The 12693-nt window shown below is 37.3% G+C and overlaps 1 protein-coding gene across 1 annotated transcript; it reads right to left on the minus strand.

The window, feature by feature from the left end:
• Positions 1–28: 28 nt before the first annotated feature.
• On the minus strand, positions 29–8208 carry LOC139719552 (uncharacterized). The gene is made up of 6 exons (XM_071630965.1): positions 8136–8208; positions 5930–6229; positions 4307–4648; positions 1720–1845; positions 1221–1298; positions 29–746 (listed from the first exon to the last, which is right to left on the minus strand). Exons 1-6 carry the CDS (start codon positions 8206–8208, stop codon positions 169–171), a joined length of 1497 nt encoding a protein of 498 aa, XP_071487066.1. The 3' UTR covers positions 29–168.
• Between the last annotated feature and the right edge of the window lie 4485 nt (positions 8209–12693).

Below are 12693 nucleotides of genomic sequence, written 5' to 3' on the forward strand. Positions count from 1 at the left end.
TGATCAAGCTTTCTGCAAGATTGTCTTTCTCCACGATCCGAAAGTACTTCCTAATGTAAGTTGATAAATTCTCCTTATTAAATCCATCGACGCTAAGAATAGTGTAAGCGTCAGCAATAGCCGTGTCCATCATGAACTCGTGTGTTCTCCATGGACGTGTGGTCACAATTACGTTGCATGACTTGAATATTGCTGTATTCCCAAAATGCGAATGACCTCACTGCTGTCAATTTCACTTAATTTCCCGTTAAACTCATCAAACCCATCAAGTATAATGAGGACTCTATTTTGATTTCTTGTAATGTAATCATGTATTTGGTTCATTTTTGCTGTATTTGAATCAGAGAGATATGTTTTTACAATACTACCAATACTTTTTTTGTTGGTTACATCTCGAAGAGGTATTAGGAGCACCATGTCCAGATCCTGGAGAATCCGTCCCTGGCACCAGTCCCAGGCAATCTTAGCGCAAAGTGTTGTTTTCCCAACACCTCCCTCACCTTGTATCAGAAGCCGCTTTGAAAGATTTCCATTTTCATCGTTGGTCAGAAGATCGTCGTATGTTATTGGTGTCTTACGCTTGCTATTTCGGTCTATGATACTTATATTCGTATAAATTTCATCTAATTCAACACGCTCCATAAAGTTGAGTGGATCCACCGTGACCTTGCGTCGTGTCACACTGTAATATGCCTTCAGGTCTTCCTTGCATTGCTGTACTTGTTCCTTAGTAAGCGATGATGGTTCTTGGAAGAGAAACCAAAAGGTAGAAAAAGTAAAGACACAAAAATCATTACTGTACATATGAATGTATATAGATACCCGCACACAAAAAGATAGGCCTATTTTTCATACATGGCAGATAGACAGAGAGAGAGAGAGAGAGAGAGAGAGGGGGGGGGGAGATGAAAAAATATGGCCTGGAATATAATGAATCATTGATACAAAAGTGTAAACGATAAGTGCTGATAGAGGATAACATTACAAGGCACTCAATCCTGCAAAGTGAAACGAAATCATATAATTATTTCTTTCTAACTGCATTACATGACACAACTGTATTATGTAAAATAAAATGGCGAATGTGGTTAAAAGTATGAGATGTAATCTTGAAAATAAAAAAAATTACTGTGCATAACGTAATAATGCACATCACATATAAAAAACAACACACGAATAAGATTGTGGTTATCTGCATATATACATTCTGTATTTCTTACCCAACATTAATTCTTCTTCCTCCTCGTGAAATATTTCTAGTAAGTTTGGTCTTCGCCAGCAGGGGTTCCAGCCACATCCTGAAATATGTCATCAACAACAGAGCATCACTATCAATGATCGTTTTCATATAGAATTATATTCTGGGCGCGATATTTTCCACAACGTTTTCGTTTCTCCTCTTTTCATACCAACATTTTCAGGCCATCATCATGTCAAGAATATGCTTATGACATACCGTTCGTTTTTCCCTTTACGAATATTTCTTTTATTTGGCGTAGATTAATCATCCTCGGTTTTAGATTTGCAGCTGCAAGTCATGTGTACACGTCGGGATATTCGGTGGTCTGTACTTATGTTATTTTGGTATTAGAATGATGAAAAATGCAAAGAATAAAACCAAAGAAATACAAACCCAAGCACACACACACACACACACACACACACACACGCATTCACTAATAAATACAAATAGAAAACCTTACAAAAATAGACAGACACCTTTTCGCGGTAGGTAGTCCGGATGTTTGTGTTGAAGATACTTTCCAACAAGGAGAAATAGGATGACTATGGCAACAGGCACACAAATGGTGAGTCCGATGATGAGACCCAAATTACTATGTTTCCCTGAAATTTGATAAATACACAAATTAAACACTCATTCACTTAAAACTCCATTATCAAGAGATTACATATGAATGTATATACATATTTTTATGTCATGTTCAAAATTATTCATACCCCTGTCAATTTCTCATCATGAATGGCCTTTTTCGACTGTGCACATTGTTGTGCATTCCTGTGAATGTGCTAATCTTTTTCCAGAAGATGTTTCAAGATGTTTCAATTGAATAAATACCCCATTTTCTTGGTCAGATGTTAAAAAAACAACCAAAATAGGATCTTTCAATAACAGTTTGAATAGAAGGAAAGCATGCAAGTCAGTCTTAATTTCTGATCATTCATGGCCAAGAAGAATGAGCTTGGGGAAGACCTCCGGCAACGTCTTTCGCTTGCGCACATAAAAGGGAAGGGGTACAGGGTCATTTCAAAGCAGTATGATGTCCCTGTGGCAATCGTCTATAGTGTAATCAACAAGCACATGAGGCTAAACACTGTTAAAAACCTCTGCGGGCGTGGAAAAAAGCGTAAAATGTCGTCCAAACTTGTGAGGAAACTTTGCCAAGAGGTCAACAACAACCCCGGGACCACAACCAAGGCCCTCCTTGAAATGCTTGACCAGGCAGGGACGAAGGTATCAAGGTCCACCATCGAGCGAATCTTGCACAGAGGAGGTCTCCATGGGTGTAGTCCCAGTAAAACACTATTGCTCTAGAAGAAACATCTGGAGAATCTGCTGATGACCTTTGCTATAGGTCATCTGAGGCAAGATCCCAGCTTGTAGTCAGCCATCCTGTGGTAACCGTAAGATGAAATGAAGTTGGAGTTATTTGGCCATGGGGATGCTGCATATGTCTGGAGGAAGAAGCAGGAAGCATGCAAGCCAAATAACACTGTGCCAACCATCAAACATGGTGGTAGAAACATGACGTGGGGCTGCTTTCTTTTCTATTGGCACGGGATACCTCCCAAAAGGTTCTGCGCCAACCATCAAGCATGGTGGTGGAGGCATGCTGCTTTAGGGACACTTCTCTTCCAGTGACACAGGGAAGCTCGTCAAGGTCCAAGGAATCTTGAGAAAGGAGGATTATGTCAGGATCCTTGATGAAAATGTGAAGGGGTCCATTCAGAAACACCACCTTTGGCACACCTGGACGTACCAGCACTAGACAATGACCGATACATACCGCCCAGGCAGTGAAGAAATGGTTCATGCACAATGATGTCAATGTCCCGGAATGACCAATGCAAAGTCCCGATGGAATCTGATCAAGAACTTGTGGCGAGACTTGAAGAGTCCTGATGGAATCCGATCAAGAACGCTGTGGCGAGACTCAAAGATCAGAGTGATGGCTAGGAACCTGACATACCTGACTCACCTTGAGGCTTTTGCCACATAAGAGTGAGCCAGCACCCACAGAAGACATGCAGGAAGCTTGTAGACTTGTACAAGAATCATCTAAAAGTAGCCGTAAAGAACAAGGACTACGATATTGACTGCAAAAGAAAGACATTGGACTCAGTAAGACTAGGGTATGAATAATTTTGAACATGGCAATTCTTGAAAATCCATGATTAGAAGATTCCTGAAGTGAAGAATTTCCGGAACTGTGTATTGTTTTTATTCTGTCACTTGTTGGTCACATATAACTCATGATCAAACTTGGCAAAATGCATTCATTTCATTACCCCCCCCCCAAAAAAAAAAAAAAAAAAAGAAAATTACAAGGGTGTGAATAATTTTGACAACTGAATATATATATATATATATATATATATACATATCTGTGTATTGATTGAGTCATCCTACGAGACCGACATCCACGAGCCAAACGGCTTACTAACTCGACATTAAAAAACGGTCCATGAGTCATAAATTACACGGTTCACGAGTCATACGGCCTGCCAGGTCGTTAGGCAGAAAAAAAAAAAACCGGTTCACGAGTCCGACACTATGCATGCAAGACCTACAAGTCTGAAGGGCACAAGGCCGAACAAAAACAAGTGCAAAAAAAAAAAAAAAAAACATGACACAGACGCTGCACGTATCAAGACAAGCGAGGGCTGGACTAAACTCATTGACCTTACTTGCCTAGAAGTGTCGATTACACATGACTCGTGGGCTATAACAGATGATCGTTGCATGATGTCGGACTTGGACGCGAAGCCCTACCATTAGTGACAATTGACGTGACGTGTTTTTCTTTTTTCACTTTTTCAAATTGATTGAACAGGGTTAACATTTTTTTTCTTTTTTTTTAACGAGTAAATTAGAGACTAGCATAATGGACATCTGGTTTTTAGGGTTTTTTGTTTTTGGGTGGGGGGAAGGTTACTAACTTGCTCAAAATATGAATTAACGAATGGTACTTCTCCGTGACCAATCTCAATCAGAACATTGGTTTTAAATATCAATTGTATACCAGTGACTATTTAGACACATATAATTGACAACATTTTACGAAACCTGTTGGAGGCAGAATGGTGATTTCTACGGTCGACGTTCCATCCAGCGAGTCACCGGTAGCCACGCACATGAAGGTTTGCTCTGTCCCATGTATAGCTGAAACGGTGATTGTCTCGAACCTCTCGTATGTGCCATCAGAAAGTGTGCTCTGTTGTGAAACCACGGAATTCAGTCTCTTTCCCGACTCCTCTGTCCATAGCATGGAAACGTTAGGTTTGAATCCACTCACGACACACGTAAGATTAAAAGAAGGGGTGTTGGAGGTATATTGGTATGTGCATCGGCTTTGACGAGATTGACTCTTATCAACGCATTCCTCGATTGTATGTCCGGTTGCCATCGCTAGAGCAATACAAAAATTATTTTGAATTGACGTATCATTATATTTTGTATTCCAATCCAGATTTCATTCAGCATTTCCAAATATCTAAAAAGACTTTTGCAGTTTTATTCATGGAAAACAAAACCTTTTTTATTTTATCTTACGGGATTTGCATAATTACAAATGAAACTAGAACCCAAGATTGTTCATTTTGAAGAAAAATGAGAAGTGGCTATCATGAATAGGAAAAAAAGAGAAAGAACTGTCATGTTTGTTTGTTTTATTTCTAATCTGTACGTTATTAGGATGGAATTACTGATATTTAACATGGAAATGTAATATCGAATCACTTTTACCATAGAAAATCAATGAAGTGACAAAGAGTAAGGTAATTAGAAGAAGAGTGACAAAATTAACTTATTTTAATTACCAGAAAAATATTGATAATTAGGCGAATAACGCATTACCTTTTTAATTACATTTTCAATCACACATTATCAAAATATCCATATTAAGTGACTCAGTGCAAGGACTAAAGCAATCAAGTTAAGCAATCAAATTCACGTGATTTCCTGCTTATTTAGGGATCACTTGAATGCTCGAATATTGGTAATTTCTATAGGAACTCCAGAAAGTACAGAAATTAACATAATATTATATCTAAATGAAACAATGTAAAAAACATGCTGAAAGTGCCTCCGTATGTTCCTTTCAAACATTGTTGCTGCATTTTGTCGCCTTTCTACAAATCGCTGCTTAAGGGGAAAATCGAGCATATCTTTATCACAACATTATAACTGACTATTGCTGCGTGTTCACCATGTTTCCGGCGCCCATGGCAGTCAGGTTTCTGGCCACCGTGGACAAAACGTGATGGATGTGTGACAACACGATGGGACGGGATGAACACACGACGGGATGGACACACGTAACAGGCCGTGATTTCCGTGAATGCCGTGTCAAATATTGAAACTGTCAGAAATCTGCCATGGCAGTACCGGTGCTAATGAGAAACCTTTTAAAGTCTCAGTTATCCAACATCATGGCTACAATAGAAATTGTCTGTACTGATTATATCATAAGATACCTGTGACCCCGTGCATGACAGATGATTTAAATTATATTGACAAGGCATTATTTTATCACTTTTGGATTCATTTAGCATGCGTGTGTACGATATATACATGTATATATATTTTTTTTCTATTTAAACTAAATCAGTGGGAGGACTTTCATCTTGTCCAGTCTAGGATCGTCCCCCATTAATATATGACATGGCGAAAAAAGAAAACATTACTTACAACTAATTGTGATGATCGTGGTATTTTCGAAAATTTGGTCATTCTTCAGCAGCACCTGGCAATAGTAACGACCCTCATCTGCCACCTCCAAGTCGGTGAGGACAAGGCTGAAGTTCTTGTCGATATCAAACCGTTCCTCCCTACTCTGAAATTCCCCATCGATGAATGTTGCCTTGGTTGTCCTCTGTTGCTGACCTGAGATTCCCTCCTTGACCCAGAACACTGCGAGAGGGTCCTCCTGGATATTACATGGCAATCGGATGTCTTCTCCTTTCCATCCTTGAACGTTGGGGGCAGTGGCTACCACAAGATACAAATATTAGCAAAGTAGGTTCATGTCCTGCATGCATGACTTACCAAGCTACATACACTAAACTGTCTTCCCAGAGTCACCTCCTCATTGATGCATCCTAGTACCGATCATGGAGCTTCCCTTTCTCTAGAATGACCACTGGAAAACTCAAAGTATTTTGTTGCGCTTTCATTGAGAGTTGTTGCACTATTCTTCCACATACGATTTCTGTGGGTTGAGGCTTTGGATGAGTTCAGTGAAAGATTCAAGGTCGAGCATAGCTTTTTATCCAAGATAATTAACTGGAAATTGTAAACTTGTGACGTTACCTTATTATAGCAACCACCAGTTTAAAATCTATTATACTGGGAATATTCTCTCCATATTTCGAAGTTCATCACAAAACCACGGATTTTACTTATATAACAAACTAGGATGTTGCACTTGCACAATTTTAAATTAACCAACAATAACCTCGATGAGTATTAAACAAATATTGCTGATAAAAATGTACGTGAGCACAAAGTGGAATTGGCATGTAACCCCAACGAGAATCAACGACGTCGTGATTCTCCTTTGAAGCACCACAATAATTGCTGACCAGATAAAATAGAAAGAAAGAAAGAAAGCTTGTATTTATGTGGCTGTTGGAAAGAGAACAGTATTCCATAGTGAGTTCACAATATTATTATGTTCACATAGTCAATTGTTTCACACTGTGGTGTAGTTTTTCACAGAGTGCGTGCATATAGTAATATTTTATAAACTGATGATTCCCAATGTGTTCACAATGCTGAAAATTTGTGTAATTTAACAATGTGCAGAGATTCCACATCTTGTTCACGATTTGTTTCATAACATTCTGTTCTACACTAAGGGACACATTGTCCTTTCCAGCGGGCATGGGCATTGGCACGGGCAATTCATTTATTGGCAGGGGCAATTCGTTCATACAACCTACGTGTAAAATAATTCTCTTTTGTCAAAGGCAGTCTGATGTTCCAATGAAATGATCATGTGAATTAAAAAAAAAAACATTGTGAGTTCATGCCTAGTGGTGACTTTTTTGGAATTGAAAAGTACCGAAGTTAACACACTTAATGTTCATACTACACTGCAAAAAGTCCGGTGTTAAATAGTGAACACCGAGCTGGTGTTAAATTTTCGGTGCTCATTTACGGTGTTAAATTAACACATCCGGGTGTCATTTCCTAATATAAAACTGTTTTTTGAAGAGTTTCTTAGTAACTGCACTTCTTGTTGACTTTTAATTTAAACAAGACGATCAAGTATTTTACATTAAAATACTAGATTTTCGACCAAAATGTGAAAATAAATTTACACCACAGTAACACCAGCTAGTGTGGTCTCTTATTGAAGCTGGACGGGTGTTAAACCATTGATATTAACACCAACAAATATCAAATCAGCACCATGTGGTGTCATTTTTGAATTAACACCAGTACAGTGTCAAAATAACACCAGGTACACTGTCAAATTGACACCACGAAGTGTCAGGTGAACACTTTTCAGCACCATCACAGTGCATTTTCTACACCTGTGGGTGTGGTCCTCTATTGAAGTTTGATCGGTGTTAGATTTAACACCCATGGTGTTAAATCTAACAGCGATGTTTTTACAGTGTACTTTTGTATATTGAGCTGAGAAAACCCCAACTCGGTTTTGTCTTATTTATGACATGTGTTGACTGTAGACTAATATTTAAAAGGTGTCTAAGAAAATAGCGAACAGTAAACAGAGTTCCTTCGTACACAGGGAATCCAGATATTTTCTAAAATCAGTAATTTGTTGGTAGCTTTGTGGTTTTGAACACATTTTATTTGCATCACTCCCCTGGGACTCGACAGTGCTATATTCACTGACTGCACGATCGGGAAATAAAGTTGCGCTTACCTTCTCCAACATGGCCACAGAGCACAGTAATAGCCAATCTTAACAAGAGAACGAGGTCGTATCTTCTATTCATCACACGTAGTCAAAGACTGAGATAGTTCACAAAGAATAAGTTGAACACACTTTTTCGACAGGAATATCCCGAGAGACTGCCAAGTAATCTAGATACAAAATATCACATCTTTTTTTTAGTGATAGCCGAACACACCCCATGTCTTGCACCCTTCCGAGACCAACGGAATTCGTTCGTTGAGTGGGCGCATGGAAATAATGGCGACGCAGCCGTTTGCTAGCTATCAATTGGCAAGATATATCGCATAGCCTAGAGCATTATTGTCGACACAGTTCATAGCCCACATTATAGTCCAAGTTCAATGTGAAATGCATTTACCCATTTGCTCGTAATGTTGCATGACAATAACTTCATACAACCCATACTGAGTAAACATTCTCTTCCCGCGCCCAAAGGCAGACCTGAAACGAAACTAGTGTTATTACCTTTAGAATTGGATTATGTGCAGTCCTCAATGGAGGGCATGGTACTGCAGCACACATTGTTATGATGAATGAAATGATGAAGGTTCAAAATTTTATATGCTTACAATTTAAATTCTCATGAATCTGCTTTATACTCTGCTGTTTACATCCTCTGAACCTGAATGAAAAAGTGATATACCAATGATTCTTGAGGAAAAAAAAATCATATTGCGCTTCGTTTTGGGGCACTGTGTGACCTATTATGTAGAAGATGGTATTGACAATCACTCCAAATGGCTTAAAAATGTTAAGTGGTTAACTGCTCAACTGCTGTCGTATTATTGATATTGTTTGATCTACAAGAAGAAAAGAAAATAAGTGAAGTTCCGCTTATAATGGTAAAGATAATTGTATTTTTAAAAGAGTTTTATCCGAATTTGTAGATCCGTTGACTCATATTTTCAATTTATCAATTTCCAGTGGTATGTTTTCAGGCTAAAGTAATTCCAATTATTAATCTAATCGACCAATTTCTCTATTATCTCCATTGTCTTTTTTGTTTGTTTGTTTGTTTGTTTGTTTGTTTGATTTTCCGTACCATAAAATCAACATATTCCATACATAAAGGTCAAGAAAAGAAAAACATACGGAGGTTGGCCATTTTCAGTAGTGACAATGATAGTCACTTCTGGACCCCATTTCATAAAAGATGCTAGCATGGCAACTCTTGTTGGAATAGCAACTCTCAATAGCAGTAGCCAATCAGGAAGCTGGATTCTTGTCGTTACTATGACAATTGCCATTCCAGCAAGAGTTGCTATCATATCAACTTTTTATTAAAAGGGGCTCAGGTCTTCCATAGGGCCCTGTTCACAAAAATGTCACACAATCAGGGACGTATAATAGAATAAAATATAACAAAAACAGAGATAGAACGGTAGATACATTACTACATTGTGACCACATAATATACCATATCATTATATATTGTTCATAGGTTTGGAACATATAAAAAAAGATCAAGTGGAAAGGAAATCGGTTCTGTCTAAAATGAACTTAGAAAGTGGTAAAAAGTCTAATGTCTTGAAAGAAATATTTCATATCAGAATTATTATCTTTTTTAATCGACATAAATATTTACGATTTCTCAATTACTCAGAAAAAACATAGCAGTATTCATGCAGTTGATCATTTCGCTGACAAAGTAGCTAATGTAATTGACAATCACACTCGCATCTAATTAGGATTTTTTTTAATCCTCCAAGGCCTTCGATATGATTAATAATAACGTTTTACTTTACGTACTATCGCATTGTGAAATACGTGGGAATGCTTTGAAGTGGTTTAAGAGTTAATTATGTAATAGGAAACAATTCGTTCAAAATAAAGATAACAATTCAGTTGTAAGACATGTTAAGTGTGGTGTCATTTAGCCTTTTAGGACCGTTGTTATTCATAATAAAATTATCAATGATTTTTCTTCTGTGTCTGAAGTACTTTCCTTTATACAATTTGCAGATGATACGACTGTTTTTTATTTTTCTCATGATGATGTTGAAGTTCTTGTCCGACTAACTAAGTCACGGCTAATGGATTATCACTGAATGTTCAAACATGAAATATACGTTTTTCAGTAACACTGTTGATCTACTGAATTGTAACATAGTTTTTTGGAAGATTGTGATTTAGAAAGTGTATCAAATTTTACATTTCTTGGCATTATTGTTGACAACATTGGCGTAAATCGGGGGGGGGGGGGGGGGGGAGGTGGCTGGTATGCATTCCCCCCACCCAGAAATGGAGGAGGGTGTGGGAGTAGCCACAATCACCCAACTCCCCACATCTTAATTCTTCTTCATCTTAATTCTAATGTAAATACTTCCTCGCATACAGGGGTGTGGATCCTAGGAGACGGGGGCGGAAGGGATGCAAATATATCATTTTGCTCCCCAATGACACTCAAAATGAGGAAATGTTTATTTGTTTGTTTGTTTGTTTTTTTTTTTTTGGTTTTTGATAAAAAAACTGTCCAAATATCTTATCAAAAGTGTGCACCAGATTGTTGAATATTATTTCCGAAAATGCAGATATTTGATACCTGTAAAGTGGGGGGGGGGAGGGAGAACCCTCCACCAAGCTCCCCCCCCCCCCCAAAAAAAAAAGAAAAAAAAAGAAAAAAGAAAAAAGAAAGAAAGGCTGCGCCGGTCCGGTTGTGGGCTTTTTATCTTGATTGTATGTATATCTACGCAAATCAAATGTCAGAGAACAATTAAGATGCTAAACTCAGTGATTACGAAGCAGTTCAGTACCGTATCTCATTGATTTGTTGAATTCATTTTAGTCAGGTTGATAATACGATATCATTTGTATGGTATATTGTAAGAATTAAGTTGCAGATTGGCTGTATGTTACATAATTTACATTTTATTGTTCGGTTGGACTATCTATAGAGGCATTATATCAATGGGCTTTTATACCTATCTCGCTCTCTCCTATCTCTCTCTCCCTCTCTTTCTCTCTCTCTCTCTCCATCTCTCTCTCTCTCTCTCGTTCTCTCTTCTTTCTTCCTATCTATCTGTCTCTCCCCCTCTCTTCAAACTACTTTTATGCGAAACAGTGCAACGTTTTGTAATCACCATCCAAATATGGTTCTCAGGGGTGTTCAATGTTTATTGGTTATCATTTGAGATTCACTTTCAATATTCATGCCTGTACATTGAAAGATTTCACCAAGCAACATGTCTGTTTGATGCGGTTTCATGGGGCGCCCTTCCAGTCCAGCAGTGGCCATAATATGTGATTGGAACTTTAGCCACACTTCTGCAATACTCCTGTTGTGCAGTAATTATTCCTGAATGTAATGATATTGCAATATTTTCTGTGATTTATTTTTGGAATATTTCTTTTTTTCTGATCCACATATACATTCATAAAATTGGTATTTTATATTCATCATACGATTTATATTGACAATTTTGTATTTTTTTTTCAAGACGGTGCATATTATTTTCTTTTATAATAATGATGAGTTGAATTGAGATTGTTGTGTGATATTGATTGATTGAGTTTAATAGCAGTATTCAGATTAATATTAGACAATAATTTTAATTGTTATGAGAATAATAGAAATGTGAAATATAAAGTGAATGTTATGTTTGTAAACTTATTGCATATGCGTGGGTAGCCCCCTTCCCCCTTATATGTATGAGGTATTTCGGTTTTTGTATAACTTTTACCATTTATGATATTATTGTTAAAAAGATAGTAATGTTAAACGTTTATATGGATTAAAATGATGATTCTAATAAGATGAAAAAGAAATAGATTCCTTATCTTATATCTCTTTGCATATCTTATTCCAATTATTCTCTTCTGTCTCTTTATTTCTCTCTTGCTATCTCCTTCCTACCCCTTCTGTGTTTCTCTCTCTCTCCGTCTCCATACACGTGTTTAATATCTCCTATGTCATCACTACCCGCCTTATTTTTTTTTTTAGTATGTGTATAAACAAAATTTGAAAGTTGCTGGAGAAGTATAATGATTTGTGTATATTATAATATACTTTTGTCTATAGGTTTGTGTATGTATATATGATGGTGACATGAAGATTATGTTTTTTTTCCTCGCAGCTTTTTTAGATGATTGTGTATGTACAAGTGTGTTTGTTTAATTTTGATATTTTGGTTATCAGGTGTCTTATATATATATGTGTGTGTGTGTGTGTGTGTGTGTGTGTGTGTGTGTGTGTGTAACCGTGCACCACAAAACAAACAATAAGTCGCTTACCTTGATTTTACGAAAGCACTCAAAGCAGGTGAAATGGTTCAAATATAAAGTCAATCTTGAGTTTTTTATATCTTTTGAAAAATCTATCTTTCTTCTACATGATCCTTTTAGTTTTGAATCATAACCTGAATGTGAAAGTGTGTTTCCAACAGTTTTTCTACAACCCTTTTAGGGGAGAGAGTAGAATGATCAGTTATGTATTAGAGGCCCCTTTTCATTCCTTTGTACACTCTTCACTTTCAAGTCTGATAACTTTTGAAAGAATAGTGCTACTGCTTTTTAAGTTGACAATAAT

This window comes from Diadema antillarum, unplaced genomic scaffold, assembly GCF_040938485.1.
Source record: "Diadema antillarum isolate AM-2024a unplaced genomic scaffold, OU_Dant_1.0 scf00000112, whole genome shotgun sequence".
In the NCBI taxonomy this organism is placed as follows: domain Eukaryota; kingdom Metazoa; phylum Echinodermata; class Echinoidea; order Diadematoida; family Diadematidae; genus Diadema; species Diadema antillarum.

What these genes read in the sequence shown, in the direction of transcription:
- LOC139719552 (XM_071630965.1), bottom strand. Translation starts at nt 8,208, where the DNA reads ATGAATAGAAGATACGACCTCGTTCTCTTGTTAAGATTGGCTATTACT. An exon ending in CTGTGGCCATGTTGGAGAAG is followed by an intron (nt 6,230 to 8,135) that starts GTAAGCGCAACT and finishes ATCTTGTGGTAG; the next exon opens with CCACTGCCCCCAACGTTCAA. An exon ending in GGAAGAAGAATTAATGTTGG is followed by an intron (nt 747 to 1,220) that starts GTAAGAAATACA and finishes TTCTCTTCCAAG; the next exon opens with AACCATCATCGCTTACTAAG.